The following is an 18,764-nucleotide window of genomic DNA, read 5'->3' as shown; positions in this document are numbered from 1 at the left end:
ATTGTGATACTTGTATTACTTGCTGTTAAAAGTGTAATAATTTTAACTTTATATTTTTTTCAAGGATTATTAAACTGACATCTTCTCAAATATTGATTGACATGTTTTAATCCTAAATTTATTTATTTTTAAATAACATACTTAGTAGAGAAAAAAAGTTTTTCTTATTGTCATTTTTGCTATAGCGCTTCTTCCAAATTGTTAAATTTCAGGCTGCCTGATACTTAAGATAAAAGACAGATTTTAAGTATACATGAATCTGTTAAGTTAACAAGCAGGCAGGGCTCTTAGTGTGGTCCTTCATCTTTTGGTAATAAAATATTTAATATTAGAGATCATCCAGAGAAGCAGGTGAGAAACATTCAGTAATAAACCCCAAATTTTTCTTGCAGATTACTAGGGTTATCGTACTATTCACTGTTAAAGACTATGTTGCACTGTTGTAACGAGCATATCTTCAGATATGCTTAGGATAACAGTTAATTATATAGATATAAAATTTATAAAAGTGGAATTTTAGGGAGAAGGTTGCTTACCACCCTGGCACATTAATCTGTGTATTGCCTGGGATTCTGTGCAGATTGTACAATGTTAGTTATGCCAACTAATATGTTGTGAACTTCAGAAATTGTTGCAAATTTGTTAGTATTTACATTACATTGTAATTTTCATCTATTTAGGTAGAGTGAATGAATTTTACGTGAGGAAAGATTCATTTGTAGTCTTGTCAATAGTATTTACTAGAAGTATGTCAAACGACAAAAATGATTATATTTATTTTGTGGCAATTCCTTGGCTCAGATTTGCTATTTTGCTCCCCCTCCCGATAGTCTTGAAGCAAAATGTGCACTGACATGGAATAGACATGTGTATCTGGCATATCTTTGCAGCACAGTAATATCTGGATAGTTCATGTTATAATTTTCTTCTGTTAGTAGAACTGTTTACTGGTATTTGAAGGCAACAATGAGGCAATAAAAATAATTGAATTATGTATATTGGAAGCGTGAAAGATGTGTTTGTGGAAGTATGTATTACATGAAATTTCAAAGTGGTTCTATTAGGACATCTAGGTTGTCTTGTGTTGGTATTCCTGCAGAATAAAAGTGGAAGCTACAATATTCCCTTTAATTTTTTTTTGTTGTTGTTTTGGGTTTTTTTTTGGTTGGGTTTTTTTTTTGGGGGGTGGGGGTTGGGGGTTTTTTTTGGTTGGTTTTTTCCCCAGCTCCTGTTAGATCCCGTTTTCCAAATCAAAACTGATTTTCTGGAACCTATTCAAGTGGTTTGATATCTGGAATACAGAACATGGATTTTTTTCATGAAATGTCATACTTTTATCCTTAGGATCAATACTGGGGAGTGGATGTTATATTCTTTCTCTAGTGAGGATGTATCAAACTGTAATCCAATATGTAAAAAAGTCTTTTTTTGCTATACAGTGAAGCCATACATAATCATCTAAAAACAGCTTCATCACAAAAAAAATCAAGGAAGTATTTTTCCACAGTTCTGCATCCATCTTTAGCCATCCTGTAGATGTTTTTAATAAAGAAATCAATAGAAAAGAACTGGTGTGGGCTTTTTTTGTAGTACAAACAGAACAATTTCAGTTTGGAAAAAGGTTATCCATGCTCTAACTGATATTATCCAGGCTGACTTGGAAAGTTAGCGTTTGTAGGATCTACACAAATAGGAGTTGTTTAAAACATCTTCACATCATCATGTTATCTTTTGGAAGTCTCTCCATTCATTTGTATGTTTACTGAGGTATTGCTAGTTGGTTTTGCAAGGTTGCTAAAAGTGCCATCTTTGTGCCCTAATTGAAGCAGTTTGTGGGATCTTGAAGAATCCTTGTCATTCAGATCAACTTTTGTATTTGCAGGTACTACAGAGCGGGTGTGTCTGATCCAGGGAACGGTGGAAGCACTAAACGCAGTTCATGGCTTCATTGCAGAGAAGATTCGAGAAATGCCTCAGAATGTGGCGAAGACAGAACCTGTCAGCATTCTACAGCCTCAGACCACTGTTAATCCAGACCGCATCAAACAAGTGAGTTTTTGGTTGGGAATAGAGTCACAGCAGCTCCTTAGAAGTCTTACAACTTTAGGGCTGCAAGGGGTCAACATAACATGTTCTTTAAAAAAATGTTGGTTTACATGCTAGTAACCTGCTGGTACTCTTTTTCCTTGTACTTACATGTTCCCTGTTTCTCAGCAGTTCTTTTAGACAGTGTTTTATAAGTTTCAATGCCATGCTCTAATGTGCTTCTTTACTGTATAAGGTGATAATACACTTACAGGTTTTAGTTAAAGATTGCTGAATTTTAATCTTAAATGATGAACCTCTGTAAATCTTTAGGTGTTACTAAAAAATCACAGATTAACTGAATGTTTCCTACTTTTGTGTATATAAATAAAACCAAAAATGTTAATTTTTTTTAGACCCAAATTAGATACTTTAAAATCTTACCTATAAAAACTTGGGATGTTTTCTACAATTATATTTTGTGTTATTTTTGACACTTTTTTACCTATTTCACACTGACTTCTTTCAAAATTTTTGGACAATGCAAAATGTATTTGCAAGGTAATATTGGCCTAGTATTCTTTATTCTTTAACTTCCGTAAAAATTTTAATTAAAAAAACTTTGGTCTGTAAGGGAATGGGAAATATGCATCATACAGGGTTTTAAAATATTTTCTATTGTATTGAATAAGAAAAGGATGAAGAAAGAAATGAGTGAACACTAGTAAAATTTTGTCTTGTCTGTCTATACTATATAGGATAGATTTTAGTTTCTCAACTCTCCTATGTGGGAAAAGATTGTTTTGTCCTTCACACTAGCAAGATTCAATTTCTTGTAATTTGGTAACTGCGTGCAATTACTTTACTTTGTATATAGTGACATACACAAAATACTTATATAAAGATGTGTTTGAAAGGGATGAGTTTGGAACAGACTGCTTTAGATGGATGAAGCTATGCATAAGCCATTAATGATTTATAATATTTACTACTATATTATTTTTTCTGTATACAATAATTTTACATAAAAATTACTCAAGATAATTTATAAGAAAAAACTAAAAAGAAAGCCCTAATTTTATAGGATTAGTTTCTCAATTATTAGACATGAAAATGATTATGCCTGAAAGAGAGAAAAACCTGAAGTGATCTATATTTTAAGTGGCTTTTCTCCTAGTAAAATATTAGATTTTATGCCAATACTTCTTAACCCAGTGGGAAATGAGTATTCTCTATTACAATAAAAAGTGCTTTTCCCCTTAACCATGAAATGAAGCTAATTTTTAAATAAACCAGTAAGATCCTGAGAAACTAGATGACACAGCTGTTTAGTGATGTCTAAATACTTCCTCTCTTGTACCTGAAGATGATTATCTTGTCTTCCACAGTTTCCTTCAGAAAATGTAGTTGCAAAGTTGTTGAGGTTGGGGTTTTTTTTATTTTGAGTGTTTGTTTTTATTGATTGGTTGGTTTGGTTTGGTTGGTTGGTTAGTTGTTACTGGTTTGGGGCTTTTTTGTTTGTTTGCGGGTTTTTTGTTTTTTTTTTTTTGGTTGGTTGGTTTTGTTTTGAGTTCTTTTAAGTTTGATTGATTTGGGTTTTGATGGTTTGAAATGTTAAGTTCAATTAAATTTTGGAGGGATGGATTAGCGAGCACAGGCACTGCTAATGAAGTTAAGACATAGAATAAAGTACAGTGTATACTAGCTCTACATCATAAAATTTAAATGTATTACTTGTATACATACAGGTGCATAATAATATAACTGCAAATATTTGGGGATATGCATGTGCATATGTTAAACAGTTTTAACCACAATGAATTGTTTAACTTCTCTTTTATTGAAGCAACATCTATTCATGATAAATTAATACACTATAAATATTGACTCAATAAATCTAAAATTCTTTATTTTTACCAAGAATTGAAATTATTAGGTAGAGTTTACAGTGAATTAGTCTGTCCTCCAGTGTCAGAATATACTATATCTTAATGAAAGATATAATACCTCAATTTAAGTATTTAAAGGGATAATATTTTATAACAGGTTATGATGATCTATAACTCCAGTGTTGTTATTTTTTTAATAGCAGACAGATCAAAATTTTATTAAAATGATCAGTATAATGTCTAATACAAGTAACTTAGAATTTTTTTAAAAAATAAACCTTATTAATTGCAATTTCTTCTTTTATACAAACTTCTACATGGTTCTTCCTGTCTCAGAGTGTTAACTAAAAACATTAGCACATGAAGTATTACATGATTTGAGATGGAGAGTTGATTTGAAATAATAAATTTTATCTTCATTTAGGAACTCTGAAGATGTTTCTACCAAAAAGCAAAGGTAGTTTTCTCCCCATGAATGAAGATACCAGTAGTTGAAGCCTTGCAATGCCACCCGTGTCTATATTAGCATGCATCTCTCATTTCTCTATTGGTATTTCTTTGTCTTGGGCTGCTTTATACCAACACTCACCCTAGAGAAAAGAGCTAAGAAAGAAAATACCTCCTGGCTATAGATTCGATGAAGAAAGACAGTTGGTAAAACTTTTGCTGACTGCTTGAGTTTCAGCACTTTCTGTCTTCAAGAAAGGCATGGGACACGCAGAGGAATTTCTCCTTACTAATAGAAGCAACTATCTGAACATTCTGTCTCTTTAACTTCAGCTTTTTCAGCTTCAGAAGATTTGCAAGCAAGTCTATGTGGTTCCTTTTGAGCCTTCTCTAGTGCATTTTTCTGTATCTCCTAATCCTATGGACTTATCAGTAGATACTAAGTAGTTGTCTTCTCCAAGTAGGTGTGACAGATGTTTAATTGACAAATGTTTACATCTTTATCTCTACACAACATAGACAATCTCTTCATAGATGTCAGCCATCTGTTATTTCTGAGTGTCATCCAACAATAACCGATTCCTGTGCCCTTTTACTTCCCAGAAACTGCTGTGAGCTTCTAACTTCTCTTTTCTCTCTTTATTAATTGCAGTGTCATACCAACTCTTTCAAACTGCATTGTAACTCAGGGGCTACAAACCACATTCTGTTCATAAATGATCATGAGCCTGAGTTGTTTTGTCTTTTTAATTAGAGTGCAAAGCTTTAAATTTCACCTCTAAATTAATAACAGCTCTTATTAACAATTGAAAAGGCTACTTAAATTGGTCTTATCACATCACCTTCTTCAGAAACTATTACAGCTTCTTTGCAGGTTAGTTGAATTTTCCTTCCAGCTTTCAGTTGTTTTACAGGTAGCAGGTGTTGTAGCAGCCTGTCCGGGAAGCCCATGGAAGCAGAGATGGCCATTGCAGAACTGTGCATTATATGGAAGGAAAGACAGTTTATGTTAAAGATAACTCTGCTTCAAACAGGAGTTTGCACTCTTTGGCCTTCTTAGATCCCTTCAAACCTGAATCATTCTTTGATTCTATGAAATTTTTCTATGCTATCAAAGCATAGAAAAGGATTTAGAATTTCTTCTTTGAAAATCTAGAGTAAAACTTTCACATATAGAACTTCCAATTAAAGTTTTCATTGGAACCAGTTTCACTTCACTTTTTCAGTTGATAATTAGTGTCTCATAAGCTAAATTTCTGTTTATTAGTCATGGTCTCAGACATTTCAGTCAAAATCTGCAAAAGTGAATATCTGAACTCAGATTTGTAATTTCATGTTCTACTACTGAAAACAACTACTTTTACTTCAGAAATGTTAATCAACAACGACAAAAAAGAAATGTTCATAATTTTTAAATAAGAAGTTTTTTTCAAGTGCTTAAATAGAATCTGACTTTAAGAATACACATCTGAAAATACTGGCTTAAATGAAGGGGGTTTTTATGATAGGGTCTTTGTTGTTTGGTTAGTTTGGTTTTTGTAATATAGGTTATGAGTTCTTCAGACTATAAAGACTCAATAGACTTCATAGAATCATAGAATAGTTTTAGTTGGAAGGTGACTTAAAGATCCAACCCCTCTTAGGCAGGGACACCTTCCACTAGACCAGGTTGCTCAAAGCCTCATCTAACCTGGCCTCGAACACTTCCATGGAGCTCCAACGGCTTCTCTGGGCAACCTGTTCTAGTACCTCAGTACCCTCACAGTGAAGAGTTTCTGCCTAATATCTATTCTAAATCCACCTGCTTTCAATTTAAAACCATTATCCCTTGTCCAATCACTACTCTCCCTGATAAAGAGTGTGTCCTCTCTGCCCTGTAAGCTCACTTTAAGTACTGAAAGGCTGCTATAAGGTCTCCCTGAAGCCTTCCCATCTCAAGGGTAAACAATGTCAATTCTCTCAGCCTGTCTTCGCAGGAGAGGTGCTCCAGCTGCTGATCATGTTTGTGGTCCTGTTCTGGATCTTCTCAAGCAGGTCTTTCTTCGCTGGGGGCCCCAGAGCTGGATACAGTTGAATTTTCCTTCCAGCTTTCAGTTGTTTTACAGGTAGCAGGTATTTTAGCAGCCTGCCCAGGAAGCACATGGAAGCAGAGATGGCCATTGCCATTTCTCCAGGTGGGGTCCCACCAGAGCAGATAGAGGGACAAACCCACCTCTCAGCCTCCTAGATACACTTTTGATGTAGCCCAGGATGCAGCTGGCATTATGGCCAGTGAGTGCACGTTGCTAGATTATATTCGGTTTTTCATCCACCAATACTCCTAAGTTCTTCCTCCTTAAGAAACCTTCATGGGTTTCCTAAAATGCCTCTCCCTTCTGATAAGCCTTTCTTCTTTTTATCATTCGTTTAAGACAACAGTCTTTTACCTAGATGAAACTTATTAAAATGAAGAATGTGAGAAAATAGCTCTTACAGTTTTGATTTGAAGTAAAAAGTAACAAGTAGCTTCATAGATCAGTGTCTTTTCATCTAGTCAACAATTTCTCATAAACTTTCATCACTTTTGAACATAGGTGAAAAATCACAGCAGTTACTATTCCACAATATATAGTAAGATATGCAGGTGTTTTTACAAGTTGCAAGAACAAAACAAAACAAAAAAAGTTGCCGTTATTTACTAAAGAGTTCTGTACCTTGGATCCAATGGCAAGAGTTTAGCATTCCATAAAAGTATGTATACTATATCTTGTCCCTCATGTGCTCTTGACTTAATTCTGGTAGATGATTAGTGTTATGTTTTCTGTTTCCTTTCAACAGTGTTGGATATAATCTCAATACGTATTCAAAACTGTTTATGAATGGAGTTAATGCTGTAGCTTATTACTAATTCTTCTGTACTTCAGAAGTGGAATGAGAATAGAATATTTTGTTAAGGGATGAGCAGCAGCGTTCAACATTGCAGAAATTCTCAGTAGTGTTTTGGTTTTTAAGAAAATTATGAAGTCATATCTTTGTAGTTTTGATGGTATCTTTCTGAATTCCAAAGTAGCCCAGAATGAAAAGGTGGCCTTTTCTTCTAGGGTGAATCTTAGGTCCATGTCTTACGTGATTTTTTTTAGGCCTATGCCTGGTTATACACTTGAGTTTTCTGTTATTTCTACGTAACAGAAAAAACCAGATCTTGTAGTAGTTCTGTGTTACTGTGACAAGTTTTGAAGAAAGAGAAGGTCCTGATTCTTTTTTGTCTCTTTTGCTGTAATATTAATCCTAAATCATTCCCTCCATCCAGAGTTGCTCTGATGATCCAAATGGCACTTGGTGGTTTGCTTTAAGTTTCTTACCCCTTCTTGTCCTCAACATAAGATAATCTTTCTTTGACATCATACTTAACCCTACCTTTTTCCTTTCTCAAAGTCAGGTTCCCAAGAGTTCATAAATGCAGATAAGGTGCCTCTTCGTCTTTTTGTATTTCCCTATGCCCTGTCTCTTTTTCTACACAAAAGCAAAACCAAATGCAAAGAGAATGAAATATCATCAAAATTTATTTGTTCTTTACAAAAATGAAAATGAAGCAAGAAAAAATAGATCACTGAAGTCATGAAAGTAGCCTTTCAACAATCCAGATTGTAAGCAAATTATTAATCCTTGATTATTTCTTTTTCCAAATTTTATTTTTCGAAATGTGTTATATATTTATACAGTCATCACTGAGATGAGAATCATTTGCCAAAGTTATAGATTAAAGGAGATCACAGCAAGTAAAGAAGACTCTCTGTTTAGCAAAGCAAGTGGTCTCTTTAGAAAGGCTTATCTCTGATGCCGTTGAAGGGCTAGTAATAATTAGTCTTTTAGGTTGTTCAGCACAGCGGGACCTTGCAGTGCTCTCTGTTTCTCATTTTAGCTGCAAAACGTATTCAACTGTTTAATATGATAAAAGATAACACCTTTTCTTAAAGTGCATTGCGATATGGACTTAAGCAAATCAGTTTTGTCATCACATTAATTTCAATTATTTAAAAGCACCAGTATTAATATATGCAGTGCTGAAACTCAGTATTAGGTTAGTATTAATACTAAATTAATGCAGGTAATGCTATTACCAAGATTTCCTTTGTTTGGCAAGCTCTTTAGTGAGAAACTAGAAATTGATAAGCTGTAAATACACTCTCACCTTCACTTTTAAATGACATTCTTTCTATGCTTTCATGTTTCTAACCCTTATTCAAATAGTATTTAATTTTATGCCTTTTCTTTCTACTCTTATCTATATAAATATACTAATAAGTACTGAGAATTAAATTAACTGTCTCAGTACAGTTTTATTATTTATTACCCTAAAGTAAGTATTGAAATTTTTTAGTGCATATATATATAAATATAAGGATGTCATTGAAAGAGGACTCAGAGACCTTTTGGAACACCATGCAGATGCACTGTATATAATCTATACTGCCATAATACAACTATATCTTCACTCTGTTAATAAAAATATGAAGTATGGACATGTGATGCTTTGACCACATTTCTGCACCCTTTAGTGTGTCATGTAGCCTGAGGCCAGTCTCTCACAGTACAATCAATGCTTGTAAACAACAAAAAGAAGTATTTCTTTGGACTTTCAGAAAGTACTACAACTGAAATATGGCTCAAACAAAATTTTATCTCTAAAGTTAAGCTCTTTCTTAAATACTTAAAACATGCTTTCTCAAACATCTCTTCTAGAAGTGTAAGGTTAATACAAGAAACACACCCTAACCTGTAAATATAGTCTTTCATTAATTGTTACATAAGTAGTAGGAAAGGAAATAATATTTAGAAAACAGAGAAGATTAATTACATCATGGCTTGGACTATACCCTTCAAGATACAACTTAAGAAAACCCCAAAGTCTTAGATGTGGTGTGTGGTAGAAATTCTGTCTTTTTTTTTTTTATAACCTTTTCAGGAAAGCTTCAATTACACTATGCATATAGCAGTCTCAAAAATTGAAACTCTGTAATGTAAATTCATCTTAAGATTTCTAATCACTTTATACATCTAAAACAAGAAACCTAATAACTACTAAATTAAAGTGCTTGCCTAATGCAAGGGACTTGCCAAATTTTTTTGAAAAAATCATTCGATGCTGCATAATAAATCAAAATATTTAGTTCTGTTCAACTTTCTGTAAGAAGCAATTTTGCTGAAAAGTTTTTGCAAAACAATTGAGTGTATCAATAAATTACTTATCAGCCAGTGGAAATTCAATACAAAATCCAAATACCTGTTCCTTTTTTCTTTTTCTTATGTTTGAGAAATCACTTTGTGTTATTTTGATATAAGAGAAATAGATAGGTGTATCTGGAGAATTATACAGAAGCATAAAAAGCAATGAATTTTTACAAAACACTATCAATTCTTTTATATATGTATATGTATAGATATATATGAAAAAATAAAAGCACTTATGTCAGTGAACAAGGTAAGAGTGATTAAGCCTCAATTACAAAAAACCTGATATGCAAAGAAAAAACCCCAAAAAATACAAACCAAAGAACTTTATTATTATTTTCAGTACTTTGCCATTTATATGTGTATATTGGTAAAAAAGGTATATGCCCATATTTTATTCTTGTTCATTAATACAGTCTTGCTTTTAAATTTATTAATCTCTTTTTCCTTTGCATTTTATTTTAAAAAAGCTTTTGCTAAAATAAATAATGAAATGTTTCTCGTTAATAGATGCGTTAGTTCAGCAGTTACCTGAAAAGGTTGTTATCACTCCTTTTTTCACCACAGCCATATTTTTCTGTGCTTTAAGAAGATTGATATGAATTGAAATCTGAGACATTTCCAGTTTCTTAAATAATTCGCAGTATCAGTGATTAAGCCATTATTCAGTGTTGAATTGTTCTACCTATTTCCCTATAAATACATTAGTTAGATTTAATAATAACTGTGAAGAACAAACTGGTTTTCCTTTTAATAAGTAGCCTAGCATACCAAAACAAGATACAATACCAAATGCCCTAGTTAGCAGTGGTGTTGATAACACAAACTATCAGTTTTCTGAAATATTTTCATCAAAATATATAATCAATTATTTTTTGGTAGTTAAGGATGGGAGTTTAATATTTAGCTATAACAAAGAAAACCTGTTGGGGTAATATAAAATTCTCCATTCTTTAGAGAATTTTGGTTTGGTTGGGGGTTTTTTGTTTTGTTTTGGGTTGTTTTTGTTTTGTTTTGTTTTTCAAGTTTAAGCTTAAATGACAAAAATCAGTTCATTGTAATTTCAGACTTTGGTAAGAGAAATACTGCATCATCTCATTTAAATCAGAAGTATAATTCTAAAGCTGAATGGGCTTAGCCCTGTACTATTGCAGAATGAGAACATCTATTGCTAAATAATCTTAGCCCCTCACAAATGAACCCCTCGTGAATGGACCCATGTTTGGTATTTAAAGACATGGGAGAATCCTTTATAATTGCCTTGATTTTTACAATGTGTAGTTCCTGCTGACCAGTAGCATTTTGCCAGCTACATATTTTTTATAATGTCCTATACATAGCAGGATTTTTTACTTAACCCTCTTGAAATGGTCCCAGTTGATGCTTAAGCTGTGCATGTTTGCTTTTGTTTTGATTGCTTTACAACGAGTTATAAGTTGGAAACACAAAATAGGGATCTGTTTCTTAAGATTTTATTTTTCCTGTTTTGACTGCTTGTTTATGTACAAACTGTGAAAAATGGATCTTCATACTGTTTAACATACCTCTAAAATATTTGTGTGTGCATATGTACAAGCCCTTATTTTGCTAATACACAACTTTATGCATTCACAGTGTCCCAGCTTTCTCATATGCATTAAGAATTTTAGTGCAAAAGTATGTATACCTATTTTATGAGGGACTGTCAATGATTTTATGAGGGACTGTCAATGATTGTAAGTAACAGAACTGCTGAAAGTGTGAAATTTTGCTTTATTTATTTCTAAATAGTTTTCGTCAGTAACTATATGAGCATATGATAAATTCCATTGTATAGCACTTTAACATTTTATTTCTTGACTTAAAAGTAGTGTAATTTTGGATATTTTATAATATTTATATATTGCAAAGATGTCAAAAAATATGCTTTGAATAAGTATTGTATGTTATGTTTTGACAATTGGAATTTTACCTTTTCACTACATTTATAAAAAGAAAAGAGTTTTTCTGTCAGGATCTAACACTTTTAAAGAAGAAATGTGTATATAAATTTTTTAAACAGAGCAGTGCTTTTTAATATGTTCAAGAATTAATGTTAAGCATGTGTATATTATTTAGAAAACATGATCAATAAATATGACTCTTAATTATTTTTTGTGTTTATTTTGAACACAGGGCTATAATAAGCTATTAACCTTTGCTCAACTAAATGAACATTTTTAATGCTAATCATAAATATATTGTAGTTATTTGTTGTGAAGGTATTAGTTGCAAGTTCATCCATCATGAAATTGATGCTTACATTTTTTCACCTGCTTCTAGATTAAAAAAGATCAATGAATATTTTAGCAGTTAGTATATTGCCAAAAACTCGATAGCTTCAGCGTAACTGTTGTAAGGTATAGAACACAGCTTGCTGGCTATAGTCCTTGCTTTAGAATGGTGCATTATAAAGTGCCAAAGTAAATGTCTCTTATCTTCTTTCAGACATTGGCCCTATTTGTTTGTAGACTGATAACTGTTTCTAGTGTGCTCATTGAACTTGCTGGAATTTTTGTTTACTTATGGTCTTCATTTTCCCCAAGAGGAGGAGAGAGGAAAGAATATATTCCTCATGTGGTCAGCATATTTTTGAGTATTTATGTGAGTTCACCATCTTGATTTCAAGTCATGAATTTGTTTTTACATGCATAAGCATGCATATTTACATGCATTATTTATCCAATTGACTTTAAATTCCATTAAGTTCCAATGAGTAGGAGAAAGATTTTGTCTTAGGCATTTTTTATTTATTTTAATTTTCTAGTTATGTTATTTTGTTGGTTTATTTATTTTTTTAACTGTTCAGTCTAAGGCTTGTAAAGGTTGATTTGCTCCTGAACTGCTTTGTTCCCAGACATTGCCATCTTCCCCAACTACCACCAAGTCCTCTCCATCTGATCCCATGACCACCTCCAGAGCCAATCAGGTACAGTATCATCCTACCATCTACACCATACTTTTCACGGGTGACAGCTTGCAAACTGGAGAAAAAGATATGGTGGGTTAAGGATTTATTCGTTCATTCACATATATACACCCATAACCATAGTTATCTAACTCTTGTTAGAATTTGGTAAATTAAATTGCAAACGATTTACTTCTTTTAATTTATTTTGTTGGGCTTCTTTAAAATCTCTTATGAAAGCAAAGTATCTTTTAAAATAGTTGGGGTTTATTTTGCATTTGGTTTGATTAATAAATTGCAAAGACACAAAACTGGTGTGTTTGTAGACAGAGTAAATCTTGGTTTATGTATATTTATGTATATATGCACACACATATGGATCATTTCCTGGACCATTTATAAATTATAATAAAATTACCACTAACACCATGTTTAAATAGCTGGAGTTCAACCCAGGAATGGCAGACTTTGTTATTTACTTTGAAAATTTTGAAATGTATTTGTGGACAGCAACATAGGGGCATTATTTAAATATAATAGAAATGAAAATTTATTGATGAAGAATGAAGTAAAATTAAATCTCTCTAAAAACATGCTAAACATATCTAAGTAAGTTTAATTAATATCTTATTTTTTAAATGCATAAACTGTTCTTTTAGCAGTATTTTAATTATACTGTTTTATTTCAATTTAAACTGGAAAAATTATGTCCACAAATTATAATACTGTGTATCTTTGTCTTTCCTATGAAAATTGTTAAAATTACTCCATACCATGATCTTTAGAATTTATTTATGCTTAATTAATACATTATTTATTTTTAATGTACCGTTAAACTTAATGTACTCTGTGTTCAAATAATATAAGTATTCAGTATGTGCTAACAGTGCACACAGTCTGTTTCAGTTAGCTGAATGTTGCTATCAGATCTTGCACAAACATCAAAAAACATAAAAGTTTTCTTCACAAGCTAATTTCCCCTAGAAGTTAACATTGTTATTAATTACTAATCCTCTGATATTTTCTGAACTGCTTAGAACTTGCTGGTGGATGAACAACCAATTTAACATGAACAGAAGCATATTAAAGCATTATATCTTTGACCAACACATGGCTATCTGTTGAAAGGGATGTCTAATACAGAAAGTAATGAAATTTAGAAAGAAATTGTAGAGATAGAACAACTAAGAAAAGTATAAATTGCGATATCCTTCACTTCAATTTGAAAGCCTTCTTCATCAACCTGCTTCCATTCCAGCAACAGTTACTTGGCTTCATCATCATTAAATGACAAAGATAAAATCTTTGCCGACAGCTAGGGATATTTTATGAACTCTCCGTTCAGCTTTTATTCTCTCTCTCTCTCTCTTAATTTTAGTACTTTGTTTATTTTAATTAGATTTTGAAAATGTTGAGTGCACAGATAGTTTCTTATAGGGTTTTTTCTATTTGCTTTCTTTCCCATTTTTTAAAAATTATATCTTCATGATCATTATTTGGAGAAAAAGGAAGAAATACTTTTATTTACAGGAAATACTATTTGAGTATGCTGTTTAATTAGCATAAGAGAAGTACCTACTTTGCATCTGTTCTATGATTTTTAAATTATCAAAATTATAGTGCAGTGTATAAACTTTAAATGACTTTTCAATAGCTAAAAATGCTTATGTTTATAGAAAGTTGTTCTATGAGAATATTTTCAAGTAATATGGCTGAATATACAAGCTAAGTGAAATGTATGCTTTGTGTTCTGTCTATATCCCATATTACATATTTTAATGCATTTTATTCATAACCTTTGTTCAATTCAGTTTTCATAAAAATAATCAACACCTTTTTTGAATATCAAAATTGTATATATGAAGAAGAGTAATGAGTTCCTTTTGGAACTGCTTTTATTATTAACTATTAAAATTCCTACTCATGATTATTTTATCCCTTCTATTATTTTCAAGTGATTTCTAGCCATTCCAGCAGGAAGTACAAAGCACATGATAAGGCAATTAAGGCCTTTCTGTTCATTCTAGTGATAAGTGACGTAGCTGGCAATTGTTCCCAGACTGTAGTAGTGATTAGCATTCAACACCAGTATATCGACAAGTATCTGCACTGCGGCTGTCACACAAAAATAGGTTCCAACACAATAATCTCAAACCTGTCCATAGTCATGTAAGCACCCAATAGGAGAGTGATAGAGAACAACAAATGCTTGTTTCGATATATGACTGTTGTAAGATGACTCTCAAAAGAAAATAACCATTCAGGTATGTGTTTTCTCACAAAATGTTATATTATGATAATAGGAGAGAACTTAGTTAACTAAATGGATGTCAGGAAATTCAGTGTTAAGGTGTAAGATAAATTCACAGCACACTCTTTTGTGTGGATATAGTAGCATATCAGGTTTAAGATCATTCAATTTTCTGTAAGATTTTAGACATCAGAAGATGATATTTTGTATTAAAGATTAGTAAGGTGGTTAAGCAAGCTTTAAGCAATACTTAATGCTGGGTTGCTATTGAAGTGAGATTTTTAAACTGGGTTGGAGGACTCCCCATAAGTCATTGAAATTAGAGAATTGTCACAGTATTACAGAAAATGCCAAGTTGGAAGGGATCCACAAGAATCATCGAGTCCAGCTCCTGGCCCTGCACAGGACCAGAGTCACACCATGTGCCTGAGGGTATTGTTCAAACAGTTCTTGAACTCTGTCAGGCTTAGTGCTGTGACCACTTCTCTGGGAAGCCTGTTCCAAGGCCCAACCACCCTCTGGGTGAAGAACCTTTGTATAATATCCAACCTAAATCTCCCCTGACACAACTTCAGGCAGATCCCTTGGGTCCTGTCAGTGGTCACCACAGAGAAGAGATCAGTGTCTGCCCCTCCTCTTCCTCTCATGAGGAAGTTGTAGACTGGGATGACTTCACCCCTCAGTCTCCTCTACTCAAGGTTGAACAGGACAAGTGATCTCAGCCACTCCTCCTACGCCTTCCCCTCAAGGCCCTTCACCATCTTCACTGCTCTCCTTTGGACTCTCTCTAACAGCCTAATATCTTTCTTCTATTGTGGTGCCCAAAACTGCACACAATATTCAAGGTGAGGCCACACCAGTGCAGAGTAGAGCAGGACAATCCCCTCCCTTGACTAACTGGTGATGCTTTGTCAGGCCCCACAGCATATGTTTGGCCCTCCTGGCTGCCAGGGCACTGCTGACTCAAGTCAAGTGTTGATGAGTACAGCTATGTGATCCTTCCCACTGTAAGAGCATGTCAGTTGTGTTCCCCTGACAGAGCTTGAACAATTTCTAGACACTCTTTTTATTACAAGAGGAAAATAGCTCTGCCAGCAGAGGTCAGAGGAAGCTAGGCAGGAAATCTGGCTTGTATTAGGTCTTCCTTTTAGTGACTCACTCTACCTCCATTCAGATGAGATCATAACTCCTTTGTATGACAGTTTCAGCTTTTGATGAATTGTTTTTGGAAAAATCCAGTGTTGATGAACTACTTGTTTTATGATTCTCAAGAAGAGGATAGCCTCTAAAAATGTCTTATCTAGTGGAAGAAAACAGTTTCTTCAGAACTGTCATGTGTTGTGTTATACTGGCAACATTCTGTTGCCATGGATGCAACAGAAACCTCTGCACTGGAAGTGTTTTTCGCTTTAGTTCTTTGTTCCAGGAAGTTATACATCCGTCAGTATTATTCTTGTAAATCTCTTGTTAATTTTTTAAGTAGAACTTCCTTAGACCTTTATTTGCACTAAAAATCCACACACTGCAAACTTCCCAGGGAAGAAAAAACCAAAGAGGCAATAGAATTAGGTACATTTCCAGAAACTTTGTCTTCCCCTTTCCTGTCTGCCTATTGCTGAAAAGAACTCAATCTTTCTATATGTTTAGACTGAGTTTCTGTGTTACCCATAGCTTAGCACTGACAGACAGCTTCAGTGGTGAAACTGTTCTGCTGATGCCCATGGAGCTAGCAGAATATAGCTTTACTTTTATTTACCAGAAGGAGGAAATCAAGTTGACTTTCCCACAGTACACTTCAAGAGGGAATTTCATCTCAAAAGCAATGAATAATGCAATAAACATCATATAAAGCATGCTTGCTTTTCCTATATAGTACCTTCTAAAGGTACAGGTTTAATACTTATTTTAACAGTTAAGTGACATTAGATACACAAGTATTTCTACAGTTAAACTCTTTACATATTTTTATTTGTTTACAAGATTATTTTTTCTTTTTATCTGCCTGCTTTACTGATGTTACTGTAATTTTAGAGGGAGAAACACAAGTAACATAAAGCTAAGCTTTGTATTTCTCCTTTGTCTATTTGATAAACACCTGTAAACGCGGTTGTGAACCCTTGTGTGTTTCGTTCTCCAATCCTCCTTTTTCTATGGGATTGATACCACTGCCGATCTTTGCTACTGGCTTAAGAGAATAAAAGGCCAAAACACACATTCCCATTTATGAGTGAGTCACAAGAGAGATGGATAGGAGTCCTTTCCCCTTGCCTTACAATTTAGATAGACTTAAGCTTAGTAATATAATAGGATTTATCATAGCAAACTTTGTGTCTATTACTTACTATGTAAACCTTTTATTTTCATTTTTTTTTAGTGCACTATTTTTTCCCATGACATTTGTATTTTTTGCAGTTATACCTTCTATTTTGCTGCTTTGTTGTTGCACCTGAAACTCTTATTCTATCATTTAGTACAGCATAATATAAATTTTGTGGTGTGCAGATAGGTGTAGATTTTTTTCATTCAGTCCTCAAGGTTTATATTTTTTAAAGCATAACTATCTCATCTGGTTGCTGCAATATCTGTAATACATAATACTTTTCAACCTTTTCACATGATGGAACTGAGCCAGTTTTCTTGGTACTACCTGTACCCAGCAGGTACAGCACAAACATATGGCTGTTACAATCCTAGTATTAGAAATTTGTGCTTTTGGCTTATGTTATCTTTTTATTTTGTGCAAAATCTATAGGTTGCAATGTAATATAATAGTACACATAAAACTAGATATTGGGACATTAATTGATGTTTCTAAATTTTAATAGTTTATGTACATGATCTCCCTCTCTGACTTTAAAGAACCATCCTACCCCTGTTTGTAAAATTAATTGCAGAAGTATACTCTTTTCATTCCTCAGAGAAAGGTAGAATCTGAAAACAGAGGTTGTCTGTAAAGCGTACTGACAGCTTTTAAAGGGTTGATGAACTCATATTTGATATATGATTTGTTGTGGGTGGTGGAAGAAAAAATAAGAAAGTTTCATTTCAGTCTTCTGTTATCCTTAGGACAAGGATTTTTAAAATATGTATAATATGCAGCTTCAAATTATAACTTTTTATCAGTACTTTAATCTTAATGTACAAATAGCGAGTTTTAATGATGATCCTAAGATACCCTACAGCTATCGTAGGCCAGTGAGATATTATCTCTATTTGCCTTTGACAATTTGATGTGAGGCTTATTTAAGATATTGTGTCTCAGATATTTTAGCTGTAATCATCTATTTTTTATTCCCTAATTTTAATGTCAATTGTTATAGTGCTGTTGAGCAGATCTGTTTTCTTTTAAGGTTTGTCACAGATTGACTGAAGCTGGATGTATCACTTGATCTTTCCAAATCTCAGTACCATGTATTTCAAATCAAAGTCAATATAAAGTTATTTAGCATTCTGGTAAAAGGTGCAACAGAATTGAAAGTCTGTTATTACTTTAATTTAATTGTTAAGAATATTTGCCATAGTAATTCTCTGAGATAACAATTCGGCCTTTTGTCAGTCTATCTGATTAGTCTCTGATAAATGCATTAGAAGATGCTGTCCAAGTTCCACAGGCAAAACTCCTATGTTGTTTGAAAGACACTTCATCTAATAGATGGTGTTTTATATGGACCCATCACTAAAGTATTTAGTACACTGGATTGTAAAATTTTAAATATATGAAGACCACACATGTATTAAATTATTAGTGTATTAAACAAATACATTCTTCTAATTATAGAATCCAACTAATTTTTTATTCACAAGCAGATGCATGAGAAGGAAATGAGGTTTGATGAAGCAGTGGTGTTCAGAAGCGTATGATAACTGTAAGAACCTTATCATGATGTTTAGGGGAATAGAGTTGAAGAAATAGGTCCTGTATTTTGCTAACCTTTTCTGTAGGGTCCCCAAACTTAGGATATACTTTTGTCACATGCAGAAAAATTCTTCACATAATTTCTCAATATAACATATT

The 18,764-nt window shown here is 33.1% G+C and overlaps 1 protein-coding gene across 4 annotated transcripts in view; it reads left to right on the top strand.

The window, feature by feature from the left end:
- NOVA1 (NOVA alternative splicing regulator 1) overlaps positions 1-18,764 on the top strand; it is a 143,237-nt gene that overhangs the window by 105,553 nt on the left and 18,920 nt on the right. For 3 of the 4 annotated variants that reach the window (XM_027709289.1, XM_027709275.1, XM_027709298.1), the window contains 2 exons: positions 1,883-2,049; positions 12,448-12,519. In XM_027709289.1, coding sequence (XP_027565090.1) covers positions 1,883-2,049; positions 12,448-12,519 — 239 coding nt within the window. The remainder of the gene's footprint in view (positions 1-1,882; positions 2,050-12,447; positions 12,520-18,764) is intronic. The other variant, XM_027709282.1, reaches the window with a different exon arrangement.

The sequence above is a fragment of the Neopelma chrysocephalum genome, unplaced genomic scaffold (assembly GCF_003984885.1).
Source record: "Neopelma chrysocephalum unplaced genomic scaffold, ASM398488v2 Primary Assembly neopelma1_24, whole genome shotgun sequence".
Classification (NCBI taxonomy): Eukaryota; Metazoa; Chordata; class Aves; order Passeriformes; family Pipridae; genus Neopelma; species Neopelma chrysocephalum.
The sequence above is the reverse complement of the archived record's forward strand: the minus strand, read 5'-3'. Positions and strand labels throughout refer to the sequence as shown.